The following is a 23,251-nucleotide window of genomic DNA, read 5'->3' as shown; positions in this document are numbered from 1 at the left end:
GCCCATTTAGGTTTCAATCTTTCTATTTATCTTTCTTTGATAGAGTATCGTCTTAATCAGTACCATTTTTCCAGTTTTATCGGCTTTAGCATGTTTTTAAAACTTGTAGTCTTATATTTTATTTTACATGCATAAATAAGAATAATATCTTATTTTACCTACGAGGTCTCGGCCTTTCCAAATTAGAAAAAGGAACTTGTCTATATATAATACACATTGGAGAAGTGAAGTTTGGTGAATGCTAATGACACAAACGAAATACAATGAAAATACAATACTTTAGTAGCAAAATTATGAAAACTACCACACAGAATTATGGAGGGGGGCCGCCTAGAGTGCATTATATTGAATACATAATTTAACCTAACTAACCAACACACAGACTAAATATTTAGTTTAAATATAGCTATAATGCAGTTCGCCAAGGAGCCGAAGGTAATTGTCTGGTATAGACAGCGTGAAAACCGGGTACCAAAAATAAAATATGACAAAATCAATATAGTAAAAATTGACCGTTTTTGCATATACTTCCCATGGCGGGTTTTTGCAGATACAATCAAGCTTCTACACAGATATGTAAATTTTCCAGATGAGTACAAAAACGAAATAAGATAAATATCAAATCAGAAGCAGGTAAATTGCTCCTTTGTTAAAAACCAATTTATTTTTTTATCTATCTACATCTCTCATGTTGATATATATTACAATAAACCGCGGAAACACTTGCGTCACAAAAATAGCAAAAACCTATTATATTATGCAAAAGGATTTTTATTTATGAAGATGTTATTCGAATAAAGACCTTAGGCCTCATGTGCGTAACTGGGATTTATTTTGGGGTACAGCAAAAAAAGAAGAAAACTAAAGCATCTACTATTAATAAAGTAAAATACATACAGAATTTATACATACAGAATTTGCTGACTTGGTAGATCAAGATAGGATGGGGAGGGGGGTAGAGCACTAAGCCACTATTTAATCTTCCCCTTTCACCCTGCGTACCTACAAGAGAGGCCTACATGTCTCTAAAATGGAATCACTAAAATATTCATGTGAGATAGATTCTTAAATAAGAATGTTCACTGTTCAATGCTTTTATGGCGACAAAAGCAAAGGACAAATACAAAGAGCATGAAAGGTGATTATCATGGGTACTCAGGATCCCCTCTTTAGAGGACTTGAAATATCTATGTCTTCCGGGTTTACTTGTTACTTTTAACCTACTTGTGCTTAATATGGATCCCTACCACCCTTCCCACTGTGAATAGCGGAAATTCGAAGTTAGCCTCAAAGCTCACAAGATAGAAAACTAAAGTAGTTTAATTTATCATCTGGAAACTAGTAAGAAAATAGCTATTTTATAGTAGCCACATGCTTCATTTATATTATTTATGGAAGGTACTTTTAATCTAAGTTGGCAAATGTCCGCCAGACAAACGTATACGGAAGCTTAAATATATAATTTTGGGAACCCAAAGACAGTCCAAGGACGGTGATAGTAATGGTCTTAATATTATGTGTAATACTAAGCTAAGAGTTAACAACCCTTTTGATTGTAAATCTTTTTTTAATTATGCTTAATAAACCAGCTTTTTAATTTAGAAAAAGATAGCATGTTCGTCTATAAAGTAGTAGCCTCTATGCCAATAGTACAGCACTTAAATAGCAACAACAATGATAGACCACAGGCAGCTTGATGCTGCGATGTATTGTTAGAAGTACTACTAATGAGTAACACTTCTACACCTACACCATAAATTTCTAAACTTACCTCGTCATTTCCCACCTTTTCGATATAAAAATTTTCTAGTCAGCTTATAACTTCAAGTTCTGTAAATCAGTAGTAAGCCAAGTAAAGTCTTCTTAAGAATTCCTGTCGATATCTTGTGTAAATGATCACGATAACCCAGTATGTAGACTTGACCGTCCCCTAAGAATCAATCGAATCAACTTTGAAACCCTTGACCCGAACTTCTACTAATAACAAGGACAAGAACTTACCATCTCGTCAAGACTTCTTAGATCGTTTGTGATAATCTGTGGAATAGGTCCATATTCAATGTCGTCAAAGTCGTCATCCAATTCATGGCCTTCATCTTGTGCTATTTCTCTATCAATTTCTCTTTCAAATTGAACCAACATCGGAGCAGGCATCCCGTATTTCGCTCCACGTCGGGCAACTTCGAGTAAGCAGAAAATGACATTTTTCTCGTTTTTTCGTAATACCAAATCGTCCGTTTCAAAAAGTAGACATTCGTAAATCCCAAGGGAGCGGCAAAACAATATGAAGTTGTGGATATTATCTCGAGCAAAGAAACTTCCTGAAAGAAGGAAACATAATGGTAAGCATTGAAAGAGGAAACTGTATTTTTATCCACAAGGTAATTGGCTATTAAGGCAACTAAGTTATCACTACTAATGGCTACAAAGAAAAAATAATAAAAACTGAATAAGAAAAATATAACGAATTAAAACCAAAAGACATACTATTCAACTGTGAACCTAACCATTAATTCAAAAGAGTTCCTAGTCACTTTAATTGCAGGGGAAGACATGATTTGAGACTCCCCTTGAAACTTGACTCGATGTAGCGTCAACGATGAGACAAAGTGTTACCCCTTAGACGGTCTTGAGTCAGGTAGAGCAAAGCTCAAGTTTTAGCAAAATTCCTATTCAAAAGAGTCTATTCAGGTTTTAGTTGAGGTGATTGAAGTGATTCATTTGTGTGAATATGTATATAAATTTATGGTTCCTAATTCTTACTGTTTTTGGGTATCCAACATTTGCCTGAGATAAATCAAATCCTTCAAGCATATTCAATATTTTAGAACTTTAATGCCGAAGTACTTCAGTTTCTTATGGAAATTTCTTAAAATTAAAGACTAACAGCCAGAATCATCAGAAAATTTTTTGTTTTCTATTGAGAGCCAAATTTAAACATACTTTTTTTTATTGGTATCGTAAAAATTCAATGTGTACCAACTTTCCGAGTTCCTAAGGATATTTCCTAATCATAGACATTGAAATAGCCCTACCTGATTAAAAAGCGAAGTGATTCCCATGCACAGTTTATTTGTATTTAGCTTTTTACCAAGCTATTTCAAACGGAAGGAGTTGTCGTACCCACTTCAAGGGGGCCCATTCGATTAAAATTGAAAAGTCTAAAACTGTCTTAAGAGTAAACGAGAGCTAAGAGCTCATATGGCACTTGTGACAAGGTCAGAAGAGCCAAGAGCTCACATGTTATGAGCTCTAGCAAAATTCTAAGAATCAAAAGATTGCTTTAAAAGGAAAACCAGAGGGTTAATGCCGGTCGGGATTTAAAATAAGAGCTCTGAGTCACAAGATCCTTCTAAATATCAAAATTCATTAAGATCCGATCACCCACTCGTAAGTTAAAAATACCTCAATTTTTCCAATTTTTCCTCTCCCTTCAGCCCCCCAGATGGTCGAATCGGGGAAAACGACTTTATCAAGTCAATTTGTGCAGCTCCCTGACAGGCCTACCAATTTTCATCGTCCTAGCACGTCCAGAAGTCCCAAGCTCGCCAAAGCACTGAGCCCCACCACCTAACTCCACCAAAGAGAGCGGATCCAGTCCGGTTACGTCAATCACGTATCTAGGACATTTATGAGCGTTTTACAAGATTTCCGGTTTCCCCCTCCAACTCCCCTTAATGTCAAAAGATCTGGTCGGGATTTAAAATAAGAGCTCTGAGACATGAGTTCCTTCTAAATATCAAATTTCATTAAGATCCGGTAACCCGTTCTTAAGTTGAAAACACCTCAATTTTTCTGATTTTTCCAAATTAACAATCCCCAGCTCCCTCAAAGAGAACGGATCCGTACCAATTATATCAATCTCGTATCTATAACTTGTGCTTATTCTTTCCATCAAGTTTCATCCCGATCTCTCCACTCTAAGGGTTTCCAAGATTTCCGGTTTCCAAGATTTCTGTTTCCCCCTTCAACCCTCTATGTCCCCGGATCCGATTCAAATTGAAAATGGTGCATCTGAGACCTAAGAATCATCTATATATCAAGTTTCATTAAGATCTGATCACCCATTCGTAAGATACCTCGATTTTCACATTTTCCAATAATTCCGGTTTCCCCCTCCAACTCCCGAGATTTTAAATGAAAGTTCTAAAGCACAAGATCCTTCTAGATATCAAATTTCATTAAGATCTGATTACCCGTTCGTATGTTACAAATACCTCATTTTTTCTAATTTTTCCGAATTACCCCCCCCCCTCCAACTCATCCAAAGAGAGCGGATCCGGTCCAGTTATTTCAGTCACCTATCTTGGACTTTTCCTTATTCTTTCCACCAAATTTCATCCTGATCTCTCCGCTTTAAGCGTTTTCCAAGATTTCCGCCCCCCCCCCCCTAATGACACTGGACCCGGTCGGGATTTAAAATAAGAGATCTGAGTTTCGAGGTCCTTCTAAATATGAAATTTCATTAAGATACGATTAATCTTTCGTAAGTCAAATGCCTCTTTTTTCTAATTTTTTTTAGAATTAACCCTCCCCCCCAACTCCCTCTAAGAGAGCAGATCCGTTCCGGTTATGTCAATCCCGTACCTAGGACTTGTGCTTATTTTCCCCACCAAGTTTCATTCCGATCCTTCCACTCTAAGCGTTTTCCAAGATTTTAGGTTCCGCCCCCCAACTTCTCCTTCATCGGATCCGGTCGGTATTTAAAATAAGAACTCTGAGACACAATATCCTTCCAAACATCACATTTCATTAAGATCCGATCACTCCTTCGTAAGTTAAAAATACCTCATTTTTTTAACTTTTCAGAATTACCCCCCCCCCCAACTCCCCAAATAGAGCAGATCCGTTCCGGTTATGTCAATCACGTATCTAGGACTTCTGCTTATTTTCCCCACCAAGTTTCATCCCGATCCCTCCATTCTAAGCGTTTTCCAAGATTTTAGGTTCCCCCCAACTTTCCCCAATATCACCGGATCTGGTCGGGATTTAAAAATAAGAGCTCTGAGTTAAGATATCCTTCCAAACATCAAATTTCATTAAGATCCCATCACCCGTTCGTAAGTTAAAAATACTTTATTTTTTCTATTTTTTCCGAATTAACCGACCCCCCACTCCCCCCCAGATGGTCAAATCGTGAAAATGACTATTTCTAATTTAATCTGGCCCAGTCCCTGATACGCCTGCCAAATTTCATCGTCCTAGCTTACCTGGAAGTGCCTAAAGTAGCAAAACCAGGACCAACAGACAGACCGACAGAATTTGCGATCGCTATATGTCACTTGGTTAATACCAAGTGCCATAAAAACGATTGAAAGGCAACCAGTCCCCTTTCCATGCCCTTTTTGTTGTCCTCCCCCAAAACACATCTGATCAAAATGTTGGGATGGTTAATTTGTTCAGCATTGTTGAGAAGTTAAACAGCTATTGTTCTAGGAATGACATGACCCTACACAACCTCTGGGGCAAGGGTTATAAGTTATGCGACTTACCCATTGTTTACAAATAAAATTTATTATAGACAAAGGGGGCATGTTTGATCCTGGAAAGCGTAAGGGTTTTAAGGAGAGGCTTTCAGGGAATGTTGAGGAAGATATTGAACTAAATCAAAACACAATATGTCCAAAAAGGTTGTCAAAAGGGCGTATCAGGAATATCTGAGTATTAAGTTGAAACTTTCAGAGAATGTTGAGGGAGATGCTGAACTAAATCAAAACTCACTTTGTAGGTGCAGGTTTACAAAAGGACATATCACCAATATCCAAGGAGCAGCTAAGCTGAAAGAGTGCTAAGTTTAAACTTCCTAGAAATTCTGAGGGGGTGTTGAACCAGTCTAAAAGTACTACGTGTATACTACTAGTACTACTATTACTAAGGCCAAGGTTATACGGGTGAAACTTTCAGGGAATGTTGAAGGAATGTAGAACTAAATCAAAACACATTACGTGCATAAAGGTTGCCAAAACGGCCGACCAGCAATATCTCTGGAACGGCTTAGGGTATAAGTTGAAACTTTCAGGGCATATTGAGTGGGATTTTAAACTAACCAAATGAGACTATGTGCATAACACTGCAACTACTGGTGATATTACAACCACTCACACTGCTACTACTGCTACTACTACTACTTCTACTGCTGCAACTACTAATTCTAAGGCTAAGGGTATTGTGTTGAAACTGTGAGGCCATATCGGGGGGATGTTCAACCAAATCAAAACACACTATGTGCATGGAGGTGCAAAAGGGCATATCAGCAATATCTCAGGAGCGACCTAAAATATTAAGTTTAAACTTTCAGGACAGTTTGAAGGGGATGTTTAAATAAACAAAAGCCTGCTACTATTACTGAGGCTAAGGGTATTAAGGTGAAACTTTCAGGCAATGCTGAATTAGAATAGAACACATTATGTGCATGCATGTTGTCAAAAGGGCAGATTTTACAGTTTAGATAGTTTTGAAACATCAATTTATCGACCATCTTAAAGTCGCGTTAGCAGAGATGTTTCCTAAATAGTGTTCGATCTTCATTTTTTGATACTATTTTTTTTAAGTCTTAAGTGACAAATCAAATAAAAAGCATGGCTGAATTTACTGCTTGGATTTTCAACGGTTAAGTCTACACTAAGGCAGACAGGCCATGCTTAGTTTCCCAGATTCGATAAATTTTCTTGAAATAACAAATTTCGCATAAAAATTTACCTGGTGGGACGTATTTCCTATATGCTATATCTGTATCTGACAACATTGCACTAGAGGCACTGAAGCGTCGTTGTTCTCGTCTCAGCGTGTACTTCTCAGCAAACCGACGTACGTTATTCGCATGCTAAAAATAAACTATGGTTAGTATTGCTGAAATAAAAAAAAGATACCTTATTTAATAAAGGCTTGACTTGACAAAACCATAAGTTACAAGTTTCCATAGTGAAACCAACGATTTTTAGAGAAAAACCTCTAGCGCTGCCTATAATAAAGAACCATTAGGTTCAATGTAGCATTAGGTTCAATATAGCATTTTCAAATGTTACGCTTAAAAATTAGAAACGCTAAAAAAATAAACGCTTGACTACCGCTTATGCTTAACATAGCAGAGTTCTAAACTTCTAAACTAATATTAAAAAGCCATCATAAGCCAAAATTCTGAGAAAACTTGCTTGATACTTGGAAAATGAGGGAAACACCAGCAAAATCTCAAGTATTCAGGTATCTGAATGATAATCAGACCATCGGATTCAGCATATCAGAGAACCCTTCTGTAGAAGTTTTCAGCTCCTAGCTAGAGAAAATGAGGAATTTGTATTTGTTTTTTGACTAGAAGAAATTTCGCGGATGCATGTTCATTTGTTTGTTTGTTTTTTCGGTTTCCCCTGGGGTGGTCGTATCAAACAAATTTTCCGAGAAGACTGGGAGATGGATCATTGGAACGGAAATCAAAAGTTCTGCTGTCCTTTTTAAGTAATCAAAAAGATTTTAGGGACAAGTCCCCTTTCCTCTCATGCCCCCTTTCCCCACAAAAACATCTGAACGAAACTTTGAGACAGCCATTTGATTCAGCATAGTTGAAAGGTCTAGTAGCTATGCTTTTGGGGATGACAAAACCCCCCACAGCTTCAGTGGGAAAGGCTTGTAAGTCAAGCAATTTGCCCATTGGTCATATTCAGTATTTGTTAATGGGAAGTATAAGGATTTTTTCAGGGGGGGGCTTTTCTGTGGGGAGAATTTTTCGTAAATTTTTGGGGAAAATCTACATGGGGGAAGGAAGGAGATATCCTTGCATGACTTGAAAAACCGTTATAAATTAAATTAAAAAACAAGTTTTTTGAACCGATAGTAAACAGCAACATTAAAACTTAGAACAAAAAGAAATTATTTAGTATATAAGGGGATTAACCCTTCGTCAACACTCGCTCTTTACATTGAAGTTGGACTTTTCGCTACAATTCTTTAAAAAGACTGCTCAAACACAAGGGCTTTCAAATTTGAGCGAAAAGTATTTCTGAAGAACTTTAATACTTTAGCACGAATTGAAAAAGCTGTAGCCCCCCGGATATACAGAATAATTTCTGTTCATTTTATATTTTAATGTTGCACCGTACTTTCAGTTGAAAAAACATGTTTGTTTATTTAATTAGCCCACAGACCTGGTTGTCCATTGTCGACAGGATCATTGTAGTTCAATCATTGATCCAGAGTCATTGATTTTTAGCGTTTAAAACTTTGCATGGCAAGGAAAATTCCCGGACTCCAAATAAGTTCGTATTCCGTCTGCAGCTGATCAATACAAAGCCACGAGGAAAGTTCAAGACTTACGAGCTGTTCCGGAGATAAACCTAGAAAACTGTTTATTCTCCTTGTGCTCTCCATCAATTATGTCGTCATATTTTTAGTCCTTTGTTTATAACTAGCAAAATTACTGTATCGAACATTGTTTAGATACAGGGAGACAACGGTTACAAAAAAAATAACACCAGTATGCTAAAAATGATGAAAAGTCAAAACGTAAATACAAGCTAAAAAGTATCTTTCCGCTGTTAACAGTATTTGTGTTAACATACTTTTGTACAGTTCTTCGTTTCTTCCTACGAAAAAGCCAGCGTGTCAAATTTATTTGCAAGCTATTATGAACGACAGAGATGCATTAGAAGATGCTTTAATGTCGAGAATATGTCCGTGGAGCTTGAAGCCAACCTATATAATGGGATGTCTGGAAGTACAACCCATCGCATTCCATTTGTTGGAGTGTACACAAAGCGTGGAATTATCATGCCAAAAATAAATATTTATTAAATAGAAAATGACAAGTTTTTTTCCAATAAAAATAAGTAGCAACATTAAAACTTAAAATAAATAGAAACTGTCATATTTTGTATATTCTGGGATCACTCTTGCCTGTCGGATGTGCGGTGCTAGAACTTGGTATATTTCTTTCCCCTTATTAGAGATATATATATATACATATATAATTATTTATATTACATTCAAAAATACTCTATTTATACTCAATTTATGCTCAAGTTATTATGAGGGACAAAGGCCCTTATGTCAGCCTTTTCTAGTTATTCGTCGTCAGTGCTTAAACAGCCCAAATGCGTTTTGTTACAAATGTTGCCCTTCTACTAATCAAACAGTTCGTGATAACGAACTGTAGTAGGGAGCAACTCGGCTCAATAGTAACCAAACTCTAAATAGCGAAATTTTGATACCAATAGTTACATCAAAAGAATTACATTTTAATAGTGATTTTAAACATGTAAGTTTCATCGAGTTTAGTCTTACCCATCAAAAGTTACGAGCCTGAGAAAATTTGCCTTATTTTAGAAAACAGGGGGAAAACACCCACTAAAAGTCATAGAATCCTAACGAAAATTACACCACCAGATTCAGCGTATTAGAGAACCCTGCTGTAGAAGTTTCAAGCTTCTATCTACAAAAACGTGGACTTTTGTATTTTTTGCCAGAAGACAGATCGCGCAGGCGTGTTCAATTGTTTGTTTGTTGTTTTTTTGTCTTTTTTTTCAGGGGTGATCGTATCGACCCAATGGTCCTAGAATGTCACGAGAGGAATCATTCTAACGTAAATTAAAAGTTCTAGGGTCCTTTTTAATTGACCAAAAACATCGGAGGGCACCTTGGCCCCCTCCCAAGCTCATTTTCCCCAAAGTCGCCGGATCAAAATTTTGATATAGCCATTCTGTTCAGCGTAGTCGAAAACTTAATAACTATTTCTTTGGGGAAGACTTAATCCCCCACAGTCTACGGGGGAGGGGCTGCAATTTAAAAACTTTGACCATTGTTTACACATAGCAATGGTTAGTATGAAGGGTACAGACGTTTCAAGGGGATTTTTTCGCGTTGGTGTGGGAGTGGGTCGAGGGGAGGTGTTACGTGGGAGGATCTTTCCATGGAGGAATTTATCACGAATGAAGAGAATTTCCATGAAGAAGGCGCAGGATTTTCAAGCATTATTTAAAGAAAAAGAGAAAATAAATAATTTTTAAACTGGAAGTAATGAGCAGCATTAAAACTTAAAACGAACATAAAATATTACGTATATAAGAGGGTTCGTTTCCTCCACAATACGCTGCTCTTTACGCTAAAGCATTTTTAGTAATTTTCACAATTTCTTCTACAGCCTTTGCGATTCAGGGGTCATTCTTAAAAATTTGGGACAAAATTCAAGCTTTAGTGTAGAGAGAGAAGTATTGACAAGGGGGCGAAACCCCTCATATACGTAATAAAAATACACAAATATAGAAGTTAGTTACGTAAGTTAATTCGTAAGGTACGTATGTTTATTACTAACAAAAACGTTCGTAAAAAAACCAAGTTGCACTTTTAAGTAACTGAGAATTGGAGGGTAACTAGGCCTCCTCCCCCACCCCATTTTTTTATTAAAATCGTCCAGTCAAAACTATGAGAAAGCCATTTAGCAAAACAAATTATATGCAAGTTTCGTTGTAATCATTCATGTGCGGTCAGACAAAATCAAAATATGCATTAATTCAAAAACGTTCAGAAATTAAATAAAAAAATAAATATTTTTAACTGCACGTAAGGAGCGACATTAAAACTTAAAACGAACAGAAATTATTCCGTATATGAAAGGGGTTATCCCCTCCTCAACGCCTCGCTCTTTACGCTAAAGTTTTTTTTTTAAGTAGAGTTGTGAGAAAGAGTCAAACTTTAGCGTAAAGATTTAGGCGTTGAGGAAGGGACAACCCCTTTCATATATGAAATAATTTCTGTTCGTTTTAAGTTTTAATGTGAGGCTCCTCTTGCTTTAAGTTTTAATGCCAGGCTGACTTTAGTATGAAGAGACGTATCACTATGAAAAACGCATCTAGATATAGACCCAAAAAACGAAAATTTACAAGTTTTATAAACTATATTCGTTGGAAGAAAAATAAGTTTTTGTCCCACCACCTGAACGATTAACAAATTTACAACCTGGATCATCATACAATACTGGACCAATAAGGGCAGCTAAAGCAAAGGGCATTGGCATCAACTTTGCAATGGGTGGAAATCAACAACCTGAACGATCAAGTGAGACAAGACCCAAAAAAACAATACTTTACAAGTGACATAAATGATAATTCGTTGGAAGGAAAAGGAGTTTTGTCCCACCACCTGAGCAATAAACAAATCTACAACGTGGACCATCATATAAGACTAGACCAATAAGGGCACCTAAAGCAAAGGGCATTGGCAAATTGTCTGAAGTAATGAAAATCCAAAATGAAGAAGAAAGAAAAATGGGGTTAGAATATAAACGACAATGAAAATCCAAACGTGTCAAAACTAAAAATGATAGCGATGAGAATTAAAATGATGATTCTTTTGAACCATCTGAACTATGAATCGTGATAAGACCATGAGACCAGCCCAAACAAATTAAATTCAAAACGAATGAAAATCAACAACCTGGACTATCGACCTGGACTATCAAAGTTAATGGTCCAATAAAAAAAAACATAATCTTACAAATGCACTAATTCTAAGTTAAGGTCATTTTATGAAAATGAGGCACCAATAAATATGATTAATTGAGAATATAAATATGGTAAAGTGAGAATCGCAACAGCTAAAGAAAAAGGCATGGAGCAAACGACAGCGAGAATCACAATGAATTGTAAATGAAATTTTGAACAGTGTTCTGTGGTTGGAACCTGGAAAATACGTATTTGTTATCTATAATGTCTTAAGAAATTAAATGAAAATGATGTATGAATCTAAACTGATAAAGCAAAAGGCGTGGAAAATACTTTCTGAGGTAAAGATGAACAAAATGGACAGTGCAAATATATATATTTTAAATATAAATATATATATTTAAAATAAATATATATTTTAAATATATAAGTTTCATTAAGTTTAGACTGACCCATCAAAAGTTACGAGCCTGACAAAATTTGCCTTATTTTAGAAAATAGGGGGAAACACCCGTTAAAAGTCATAGAATTTTAACGAAAATCACACCATCAAATTCAGCCTATCTACAAAAATGTGGAATTTTACATTTTTTGCCACAAGACAGATCACGGATGCGTGTTTATTTGTTTTGTTTTTTTTTGTTTTTTTTTTCTAGGGGTGATCGTATCGACCCAGTGGTCCTAAAATGTCATGTAAGGGCTCCTTCTAACGGAAATTAGGAGTTCTAGTGCCCTTTTTAAGTGACCAAAAACTTGGAGGGCACCTAGGCCCCCTCCCACGCTCATTTTTTTTTCCCAAAGTCACTGGATCAAAATTCTGAGATAGCCATTTTATCAGTGTTTACACATAGTAATGGTTATTGGGCATGTACAGACGCTTTCAGGGGGGATTTTTCTGGTTGGGGGAATGGGTTGAGGGGATGGGGTTATACGGGGGGAACTTTCCGTGGAGGAATTTGTCATGGGGGAAGAGAATTTCCAAGAAGGGGGCGCAGGATTTTTTTAAAGACCAATGAAAAGATAAATATGAAAAAGTTTCTTCAACTGAAATTAAGGAGCAGCATTAAAATCTGAAACGAACAGAAATTATTACACATTTTTATAATAAAAACATATTTTTACTAATAAAAACGTTCGTAAAATTAAAAGTTCTAGTCACCTTTTTAAGTAACCAAAAAATTGGAGGGCAACTAGGCTTCCTCCCTCTCTAATTTTTCTCAGAATCTTCCGATTAAAACTATGAGAAAGCCATTTAGCCAAAAAAATAAATTAATCAGCAAATTTCCTTTTAATTATTCACGTGCAGAGAGCCAAAGTCAAAACATGCATTAATTCATAAACGTTCAGAAATTAAATAAAAAACAAGTTTTTTTAACTGAAAGTAAGGAGCGACATTAAAACTTAAAACGAACATAAATTACTCCGTATATGAAAGGGGCTGTTACCTCCTTAACGCCCCGCTCTTTACGCTAAAGTTTTTTATTGTTTAAAAAGAAGAGCTGAAAGAAAGAGTCTAACTTTAGCGTAAAGAACGAGGCGTTAAGGAGGTAACAGCCCCTTTCATATACGAAGTAATTTATGTTCGTTTTAAGTTTTAATGTCGCTCCTTACTTTCAGTTAAAAAAAAACTTGTTTTTTTTATTTAATATAACGTAAAGATGAAACACTTGGACTTTATTATTAAATATATTTTTTTCAATTTTAATGGTCTTCACTTAAATTTTTAAGCTTTATATATATTTTTATTTAACAATAATAATAAATTAAATTCTAAAGTCAGCATGCTGGTTTTCAAAGCTTGAATAATGAAAAAGGCTCTATGGAATTTAGCCACGTCTTTACAACAATGTTATACAAGGGATGCGACTTTCTTCGTGAAATGCTTATCTATTAGTCCATTTTAGCAATGCCTCGTTAAAACTCTCCCATATAAGGCACAAGATTACGCGGTTTAAGAATACAAATAAGGTAATACGGCTTCAAGATACATAATCAAACCACGAAGAGACTAACACTTCAGTATATACCAAAATACTGTTACAAAAAATCTAAATTGTAAGGTTAGCGTTTGACGACTCTAATAACATGAAAGCAGCTGGTTAGGTCATGGCCATAGAGCTGGAAATTGGGCAGCTGTCCCTTCCACTCGAAACATTAACAGAAAAAACACAAAAAGGAAGACTACATAATTTAAGTAATGATTTAGGGAAACAACCAGGTATTTGAGATCTATACTCCCTCCACCAAACCTTCTGAATACCAACTTCTATAATTTATCGAGGTTTATATGGTACAAATATGAAAAAAAGAAAATAAAAAGAGCGGTTTCTCAGCTACATAGTAACAGTAAACTATATAGTAATGTGACTAGTGACAGATTCAACGATGACATTTCCTGGGAGTGACAGATTCCTGGTACAATATTTGGGAAAACTAAGGTGGAATCCAAATTTTCCGGCATATTTTGGTTTAATTAACTCCCAGATCTGCTCAAGCTTTACTTTTCCAAAGTTTTCCTTCTGTTGTTTCTTTTAGGGATGTCACAAAAAAAGCATATTTCTATCGATCAATCCCGTTACACAAAACGAAATTTCTACGGATTTCTACTAGTTTCTACTAATTTTTATAAGAAGAAGTAACACTCCAAATTTGATATTAGGAATAAAGAAAATATGAGAGAAAAGAAAGACTGGCTGCTCTTACGAGTTTTAAATAAAAAAATAAATTTTTTCAATTGAAAGTAAAGAGCAACTTTAAAACTCAAAATGAACGGAAATTTTTACGTATATGAAGGGGGTCGCCCCTCGTCAATACCTCACTCTTTCCGCTAAAGTTTAAATTCTTCCCAATCTTTTATGGCAGAATCCTTAATCACAAGGGCCATTTAATTAGAATAAAAAGCTATTTTAAAAATACTAAAAGAAAACTTTTGCGTAAACAGCTTTTATTGACGAGGGGGCAACCGTTTTCATATACATAATAATCTCTGTTTGTTTCAATGTTGCTCCTTATTTTCAGTTGAAAAAACTTGTTTTTTTTTAACTTCTGATCGATTTTTTTAATATTGCTGAGAAATCCGGCTCCCCCACCCTTCCATGGAAAATTCCCTCCCCAATTAAAAATAATTTCATGAAACAATACCCCCATGTAAACCCCTCACCCCCCTCCAGCAGAAAAATCCCACCTGAAAGCAGTTGTAAGCTTTCCAATAACCTAACCCATGCTATATGTAAACAACGGGCATAATTTCGTAACTTATGGTGCTTAACCGTGGACTGTAGGGGTTTTCCTATCTTCTACGATCACTGGTTCGATATGATCAATCCAGAGAAAAAAATTATAAGATATATATGCATCCGTGATCTTTCTTCTAACAAAAAATGCAAAATTCCACATTTATTTTGTACGTTTGAACTTGAAACCTACAGTAGGGTCCTCCGGTATGCTAAATCTGATGGTGTGATTTTTATTAAGATCACTTGATGTTTTGGAGGTGTTTCTTCCCTTTTTCATAAACTGTGTAAATTTTCTTAGGCTCGTAACTTTTGATAGGTATCATTAAGTTTGATGAATTTTACATATTTTGGAAAAGCATCTAAATTCGATTCTTTTGAGGTATCTCTTTTCTTTGAGTTTCGGTTATTATTGAGCCATATCGCTCCTTCCCTATAGTTCGCTAGTACGAAGTGTTTTATTATAGCATTTTATCAATGAAACGGAAACTGTTACAGAATGCTGCACGCCGAAAGAAGATGGTGGGGTGGATTTTATCCCAACTATCTCTCCCTTCCCAGTTTTCTTTCACCCCTCTTCTCATCCCCTCCCAACCTTTTAGGAGAAAGGATAGGTATGTTGCACCTTGTTTAAACCAATTGCATGCAAAGAGTTGAGTCTCAGCGCAAAAACAAGCCAAGTCCTGACTAGGCGCAAAAATCAGGTAAGTCAAAGCTGAGTAATTTCAGTGATGTAGTAAGAACATGAGCTAGGTTCCGTCTTAGCGCAAGAAAATAGTGAAGCCTTGATTATACCAAACAAGTTAAGTCCTAATTTTAAATAAAAATGAGCTAAGCTGAAGATACACTCAGTCCTCCCAGTCCGCAAATATTTAAAAGACTGGTAGACAGGAGGCATCTATCAAAATCAGACACTATGTGATTAAAGCCACAAAAAGGACCTGTATTCCCTCTAATAGCCCTCATGTCACTTCCAACATTTAGTGTCGACAAAAAGAGCATGAACCACAGAAAACTGCAAGGAAGACTAGATAAGTAAAACGAGCGAGACAAGTGAATAATTGCCCCCCCATCTCCAAACAACGCTCCTGCTACAGCTACGATGAAAGAAATATCAGAATTCTGAAGACGTGTTTTCTGATTCTAATATAACTCTCAGGACTGTCAGCTACAGCTGAGTTCAAGAAAGAAAAGCTTACGATTGAGCTCTGCGATGAGACGCAGAAACACTTTTTCAACTCCTGGTATTCGTCGGTAAGAAGCTTCGATTGACTGATTCTAATATAACTCTCAGGACTGTCAGCTACAGCTGAGTTCAAGAAAGAAAAGCTTACGATTGAGCTCTGCGATGAGACGCAGAAACACTTTTTCAACTCCTGGTATTCGTCGGTAAGAAGCTTCGATTGACTGATTCTAATATAACTCTCAGGACTGTCAGCTACAGCTGAGTTCAAGAAAGAAAAGCTTACGATTGAGCTCTGCGATGAGACGCAGAAACACTTTTTCAACTCCAGGTATTCGTCGGTAAGAAGCTTCGATTGACTGATTCTAATATAACTCTCAGGACTGTCAGCTACAGCTGAGTTCAAGAAGGAAAAGCTTACGATTGAGCTCTGCGATGAGACGCAGAAACACTTTTTCAACTCCAGGTATTCGTCGGTAAGAAGCTTCGATTGACTGATTCTAATATAACTCTCAGGACTGTCAGCTACAGCTGAGTTCAAGAAGGAAAAGCTTACGATTGAGCTCTGCGATGAGACGCAGAAACACTTTTTCAACTCCAGGTATTCGTCGGTAAGAAGCTTCGATTGACTGATTCTAATATAACTCTCAGGACTGTCAGCTACAGCTGAGTTCAAGAAGGAAAAGCTTACGATTGAGCTCTGCGATGAGACGCAGAAACACTTTTTCAACTCCAGGTATTCGTCGGTAAGAAGCTTCGATTGACTGATTCTAATATAACTCTCAGGACTGTCAGCTACAGCTGAGTTCAAGAAGGAAAAGCTTACGATTGAGCTCTGCGATGAGACGCAGAAACACTTTTTCAACTCCAGGTATTCGTCGGTAAGAAGCTTCGATTGACTCCATCAACAGTGTGCTGCAAGGTTAAATACAGAATACATTACAACACAAGCATGATTAGCTGACCATGTAAGAGTTGCTTCTGGGCATCAGAAGAGGCTTGCAGACTGCAGTTTCCCAGTTCATAGCCTCTGGAGTTGTGCTAGCTTCACCAGCATGGCAAACACAGGATAATTATAAGAAAATTATAGGAAATAAATAACCTGCTTGAAATACCCGTGGTTGAAAATATTTCAACGCCTGATTTAAATATTATTAAAATTTCCATTCAGCAGAATGATTATACATTTAATAAAAAAGACTTGTGATTGAAGTTTCTGCATAAAACAATTCTTGCAAAAGACCCCAACGAAGCTCGAGTCCTTGAGTAGTTTCACCCCCTTGCTCCGCTTTCAAATCCAGAATTACTAAGGGTAAGTTTGATTTACTGTAATATAAAACAATTGGTCCGTTTCTCTGCTCAGCATCCTAGCTTCTATACTGGCAGATTTCCGAATTCCCCTTCCCAGAAATAAAAGGTCACTGACACATAAATTGCAAAAAAAAAAAAAAATCACGAAATTTTATGATGTGACAGGTGAAGGACTCATAATAAAACGCAATTATATAATAACAGGGAATCATAATAGTAACTAATAACTATAAACTTGTAAAAGGAGATATTTTATTTTCTTGAATAAAACTAAGCTTTACACATTGGCTTATCTTGACGTGGTATTGACATGTTCTTTTATCTAGATCTTTTTCCCTAGCTCACGCAAAAGTATTCATCAAACTTGAAACTCGATTATCAATAAAGAATTTTTCAACTCAGAAAGTCTGAAAAGTTAATATATGTCCATCTGGCACGTACGCAAGGGGAGGGGGCTCTGGGCCCACCTCCTCCCAAAATCTCACATTTTTTTCCCTCATAATTTTCTGATACGTCTCACAGAATACTGGATTTTAAGGATTTGCTCCCCCCCCCTAAAGGAAATTCCGGTGTACGTGCCTGATGTCCATTGTGGAAAATTTGACAATTTAAATGTAGTTCCTTTATTTTTATTTTTAGTTCAAGGTCTTAATCAATGGATGGGTTACGTGGGTTTGACCCCCCTCCCCCCCCCCCCCCCGCGAAATGTTTTTCCAACTCGTAAAAGTGTAAAAAAAAACATTCAAACACCTTTCTGATGCGTCTTTTCCAAGTTTTTTTTAAACCCCCTCGTAAAAAATCCTAGATGCAGCCCTGTTTTAGTTACTAACCTACTATAGTTGTTTAAGTATGTATTAATTGATTTTAGTAATTTTGATCTCCGTTCCTTTAGCAAAATTCAATACATCATCAATTATTAGGTGAGTTGCTGCTAGCCATTGCAAAACCTCTGAGTTGCTGCTAGCCATTGCAAAACCTCTGAGTTGCTGCAAGCCATTGCAAAACCTCTTATTCTGTTCAAAATAATAGTAACTCCATTGAATTAGTTTAACAACAGTCTTTTGCGAATGAAGGAACGTGATCACATTGTCAACACACCATTATAAAAAACCATAGTGTTTGATGATCCTATTCAAGAGGCCAAGAGGCGCAAGTGATATTGCAAGCGTCTGTGATTTATTACTTTTTTTCCCAGCCACTTCCCATGGAAGGGTAGGTCGTAGAAACTTGAAAGGGGCCTCATTCGATTTAAAATTGCAAGTTCTAGTGCCCTTTTTAAGGGTCATAAGTGATAACTACTGAATATAAAGCATGACTAGATTGGTATTTGCCTTCTGACATTATAATATTAAAAAATGAAATACTACTAAAAATTCCAAAAATATTTTTCTTAAAAAAAAAAAAACTCGAAAAGTCACTTGTTATCAAACAGGTTAAATTTTCAGCAAAGTATGAAAGACATCCGAACCTTTATTTGGGTTTGAAGAGCGTAACAGTCCCTTCGCTAATTTGGTAATTACTGTTCGTTTCAATTTTGCCTCGAGTATTTACTTAAGTTTTTGTTCGTTTTAGATTTTACTTATTCATCCATATTAATATATGACTTTATTTCTGTTTATGTTAGGTTTTGACATCGCTCTTTATTTTTCCTTGAAAAACATTTTAAAACATATTTTTATATTAATTTACAGATTATACGGAGGACAGGGGAATCTTTTATTAAGGAAACAGAGTAAAAAAGAATGTTTTAAGGTTAACAAGTGCTAGTTTTAGAATAAACAGCTTAAAAAAAAAAATCTTAGAAACTCTTATGGGGTATTTCCCTTCCACGAGCTCACCAATCCATGGTGCAATTTCAGTAGCGAGGGAGGTATAAGGGGACTCTTGAGATTGGTGGCATCACATAACACGGAATGTAATAGTAGGGGATTGGGGTTTCTAATAGATAGGGGGGTTGGATCCTACCTCCTCCCCCCGAAATGTTTATCTTACTCGTAAAAACATAACAAAAATGAATATAAACAAATTTTTGATGCATTTTTTAAGTGCTTTTTGTACCCCCCCCCCCCCCCGAAAAAAATCCTGAATACGGCCCAGAATAGCGGAGACAAAAGATGAGCCCTATTGGCATGTTCTTCAGCAGTCAGTGTTGTAGCGGTTTAGAAATCACTTTAGGGAGCTCAGTATTCCATTAAAACCAAGACAGCCAGTCATATTTGGCAAACTTGATTATGGCAAGCAATATTGAGAAGGAGGCAATGGGCCTTTGTAGCCCGAGTCTTGACAAAGTTTTGCGAGCCCGATCGTAACAATAAGAATAGTGGCGTTACGACAGATTGTCGTTCTCTTTTTAAAGGCGTATTAAGATTCAGCGCTAATCAATTAAGGGCGACAACCATCCTAATTACTTGTATTCAGGCGAATACGGTTAGTTATTGTTTTTGTTTCAAGTTTAGAGTATAGGATCCCTTCATTTTTACAAAAGTTTTGTGATTTTAAAATCGGGTATATTTTCTTGTCAACGAAAAACTACAGATAGTAGTTGCCGGTCTCGAGATCACGAGACTTCCTCGACAAAACAAACAACTTAATCCGGATTGAATCAAGGCTCAATTGACTCTTATTTCCACCCCAAAACAGCCCTTTTGGTATATTAGGAGACATAACAACAGTTCCGCTTTGGTTAAGCAGTGAAATATGCTTTAGTAATCATTACGAGCCTTTAGGTCGTAGGTCATGACAGATAGGTTTAGCTCTTCTAGCTATGCCATCTATCAAAGAGAAAATGAACCTTGGAGCAATTCAAATTAAGTCCTCAATCATTGGGATATCGCCTGCTGAGCCGACGGTTATCTAATTAGATGAAAATTCAGTAAAATATAGCACTTCACAACACTATGATTTTAAGCGTGTCCTATATACTGCTGCAATCATTTATCTTGTCAGCAAACGGAATTTTGAAGTTTATAAAGTAACTTACTGGACAAAAGGGAAAAGAGAGGTATTATTGTCCACTGTAAGATATTGACACTCAGACACATTCAAACAACTTATTTCAAGAGGAAGGCACACTAAGAAGGCAAAATTCACAAGAAACTTCGGGAAAATCGGAAAACTTAGAGATTTCATAAGCCCAAAGCTCCTATGCCTGGGTGAGCAGACACTTTACAACCAAGGGTCTTTGTATAAAATCTATTTCATAGGAACATAGTTCCAATAAAATTTGGAAAGATTCCCCATAAGTTCTACTTAAAATCGTGAAAAATTTAAAGCCGAACAGACCAAAAATCAAGGAAAAAGACCTGATATTCTTTGGGACCGAAAGTAATACGTTCGTGCCTGATGACACCCTACACAGCAAAGAGTCATTGCTTCATTGTCAACGCAATGAGTTTCATAGGAATACGGTTCTGGCAAAACCTGGGAAGGACGTAAGGTATCTCAAAATCGCCATATTTTGAAAGGTCTATAGCCGAAGACCAAATAACAGTATTCGGGAAGAAAAGTACACTAATTTAGGCAAAAGAAGCTCATATGACTGCCAACTCGGGGCCATAACCCGCATGCAAAAAGCAAAAGCAAAAAAATTAAAACGAATTAAAACTGAACGAAAATCGAATAACTAAATTTAATTTTAAACAAACACCAGAATCTCTACCTATAAACAGTAAATTGATAAGTGTCCATACCTACCAGAATACTACTAATCTTCAGCTATGAAAACAATCTTGTGAGGTCATACAACGGTTACTTGAAGCCAAGCAAGTATTTCCCGTGATAATATGACGAATTTTAGGCATTGTTTTTGTAAGTCTACCCTGTTTTGTCTCATGACAGGGTCTCGGAAATGTTTTTAGAGGGAGGTAAAGGATTTCAAATTATATGCTGGAGGGATAGGGAGACATTTCTCCTCTTGTCCTCGCACAAGGACAAACGCTACCTTTTTTGTGCACTCCACGGGAGCTACTCTACAATCCTACAAGTACCGTAGAATGGTTTTCTGACTTGGCAGAAACGAAATACTAAACGATACATGTAATTATCTGAGTTATGTAGCCTGCGTTCACCGGATATAAATTTTGCCACTTCTCAGATATATTCTACAGCTTTCTTTCTATCCGAAATATAGAGTTAATAAAAACGGATCAAACGACTTTCTTAGGCTAATTTAATTTTCCTGAAGTTTGCAATGTGATCAAAAGAACCGGTACAATTATACAAACATTTACTTAAAATATACCAAAAACAAATGACGTTATGACCCATGCATGCATAGATGGCCAAAACGAAGACTAAATAAAAAAGCAACAAGATGAGTTCTTTAATCTCAATTTCTAACATTTCTTTTCATTTACTTGGATTAAAAGAAGTAAAATAAAGAAGCTAAGGAAAAAAAAACTGTCAGACAATCTTGCAATAATGAAGATTATCACAGAAAGTCAAAATTTTTCAGTCTTGCAGAGAAATTTCTTATGATTTGTTATATATCTAATCCATCATGGAAAGATTTCCAGTCAGTTTTGAAGGATGATACCGCTCTAGATTTACGAGTGGCAAAGACAAGAAAAATGATAGGCGAGAAATTTTTCGCTTCGAGTTAGAAAGACTAGAATTCTAAGAAAAAGGCTGCTTGCTTCCAAAGTTTTTCAATCGTTCTGTTTTAGGTGGCTTCAGCTAACAGTAGAAAATAACTGTTTGGTGAAGACAGTTTGTTTACGCTTATAGCACAGCTTTTTACACAAAAATCTAAATATAAAATTATTATTTTTCTATAGCTATGCGCTGTACTACTAGATCTGGCAGATATTAATTTAAAAAAACTAAGTTTTTCCAAGGGAAGTAAAGAGCGGTTGAAACTTAAAACGAACAAAAATTATTACTTCGCAGCCTATTTAACATATATCAATAAAACTAGTGCAAATAAATCAACTGGTGATATTTCCCTATATTTGTAGGATTACAGAAAACTAGCGCTTAAAGGAAACTAGAAAACTACTGAAAACAAAAAACAATATAGGAGTTTTAGTTCAGTAAAAGTAAACAATTTAAGGACACTTTTAAGAGTATAAAAGTAAATCATTTTGCTTTATTTATTTATTTATTTTTTTGTTTAATTTGGCATCACTTCTGCATAATGAGCTCAGTTCAATGATTGATTGTCGTTTTGGATTTGGAAAGGACATTTCATGATTATTTTGTAGATAAGTTGAAATTCTCCGTTTTTTAGAGAGAAAATAACTGGATTTCCAGAGTGCATATTACGGTTGATATGTTCTTCATTTCGAGTAATACTAGGTGACACCTAGAGATTACCTGATAAAATCAAGCCAATTTTTTTCTATGCTGTTTAACGATTTTAAACTTATTATTTTTATGCCCAAGTTTTTAAGATAATTTTAATTGTATACTGAACGTTACTGATATTACAGCTCCATATGACTATGAAGAGCGTTATGGATTAGTGTGTTGTTGTGAGGCTACATATTTACTTTTGACTCCTAAATCAATATTCTTCTTTTTTATACTTGGTTTTGTGTTTTCAGCATAGCGCTAATTTTCTGTAATCCTAAAAACATAGTAAAATATCACAAGCTGATTTATTTGCACTAGTTTTATTGATGTATGTTAGATAGGCTATGAAGTAATAACTTTTGTTCGTTTTAAGTTTCAAATTCGCCCTTTACTTCTCTCGGAAAAACTTTGCTTTTTAAAATTAATCTGCTCGTCTTTATTAAAATTTAGCTTAGAAACAACACTTCTATGGTCTTTTTTATTTTACGGAATAATTTCTGTTCGGTTTAAGTTTCAATGCTGCCCCTTAGTTTCTGTTCAAGACTTACTTTTTACATAGTTTCTAATTATCTCCAATCTAGGGAAAAAATAGTGTCGTATCTTTTTGTATTTTATTTCTAAGACGAAGAAATAGACCTTTAATTCTTTATTTAAAAAAAAAATTAGTAGCACTTAAAGAAAGTAAATTCAGACGAGTAGCTTCGACACAAAAGGTTAACTAATCGAACAAGTTTGCATATCGACATGCTTGTGGAAAATTTTGCTAGAACAACAGAAATGTGCCTTTGGACATAGGGAGTTAT

General features: G+C 35.9%; 1 protein-coding gene across 1 annotated transcript in view; it reads right to left on the bottom strand.

Annotated features, from left to right (window-relative positions):
• LOC136026022 (GAS2-like protein pickled eggs) overlaps positions 1-23,251 on the bottom strand; it is a 134,808-nt gene that overhangs the window by 80,545 nt on the left and 31,012 nt on the right. Inside the window, exons 3-4 of the mRNA XM_065702175.1 lie at positions 6,700-6,823; positions 2,002-2,321 (exon numbers count right to left, since the gene is read on the bottom strand). Coding sequence (XP_065558247.1) covers positions 2,002-2,321; positions 6,700-6,823 — 444 coding nt within the window. The remainder of the gene's footprint in view (positions 1-2,001; positions 2,322-6,699; positions 6,824-23,251) is intronic.

The sequence above is a fragment of the Artemia franciscana genome, chromosome 4 (genome assembly GCF_032884065.1).
Source record: "Artemia franciscana chromosome 4, ASM3288406v1, whole genome shotgun sequence".
Classification (NCBI taxonomy): domain Eukaryota; kingdom Metazoa; phylum Arthropoda; class Branchiopoda; order Anostraca; family Artemiidae; genus Artemia; species Artemia franciscana.
The sequence above is the reverse complement of the archived record's forward strand: the minus strand, read 5'-3'. Positions and strand labels throughout refer to the sequence as shown.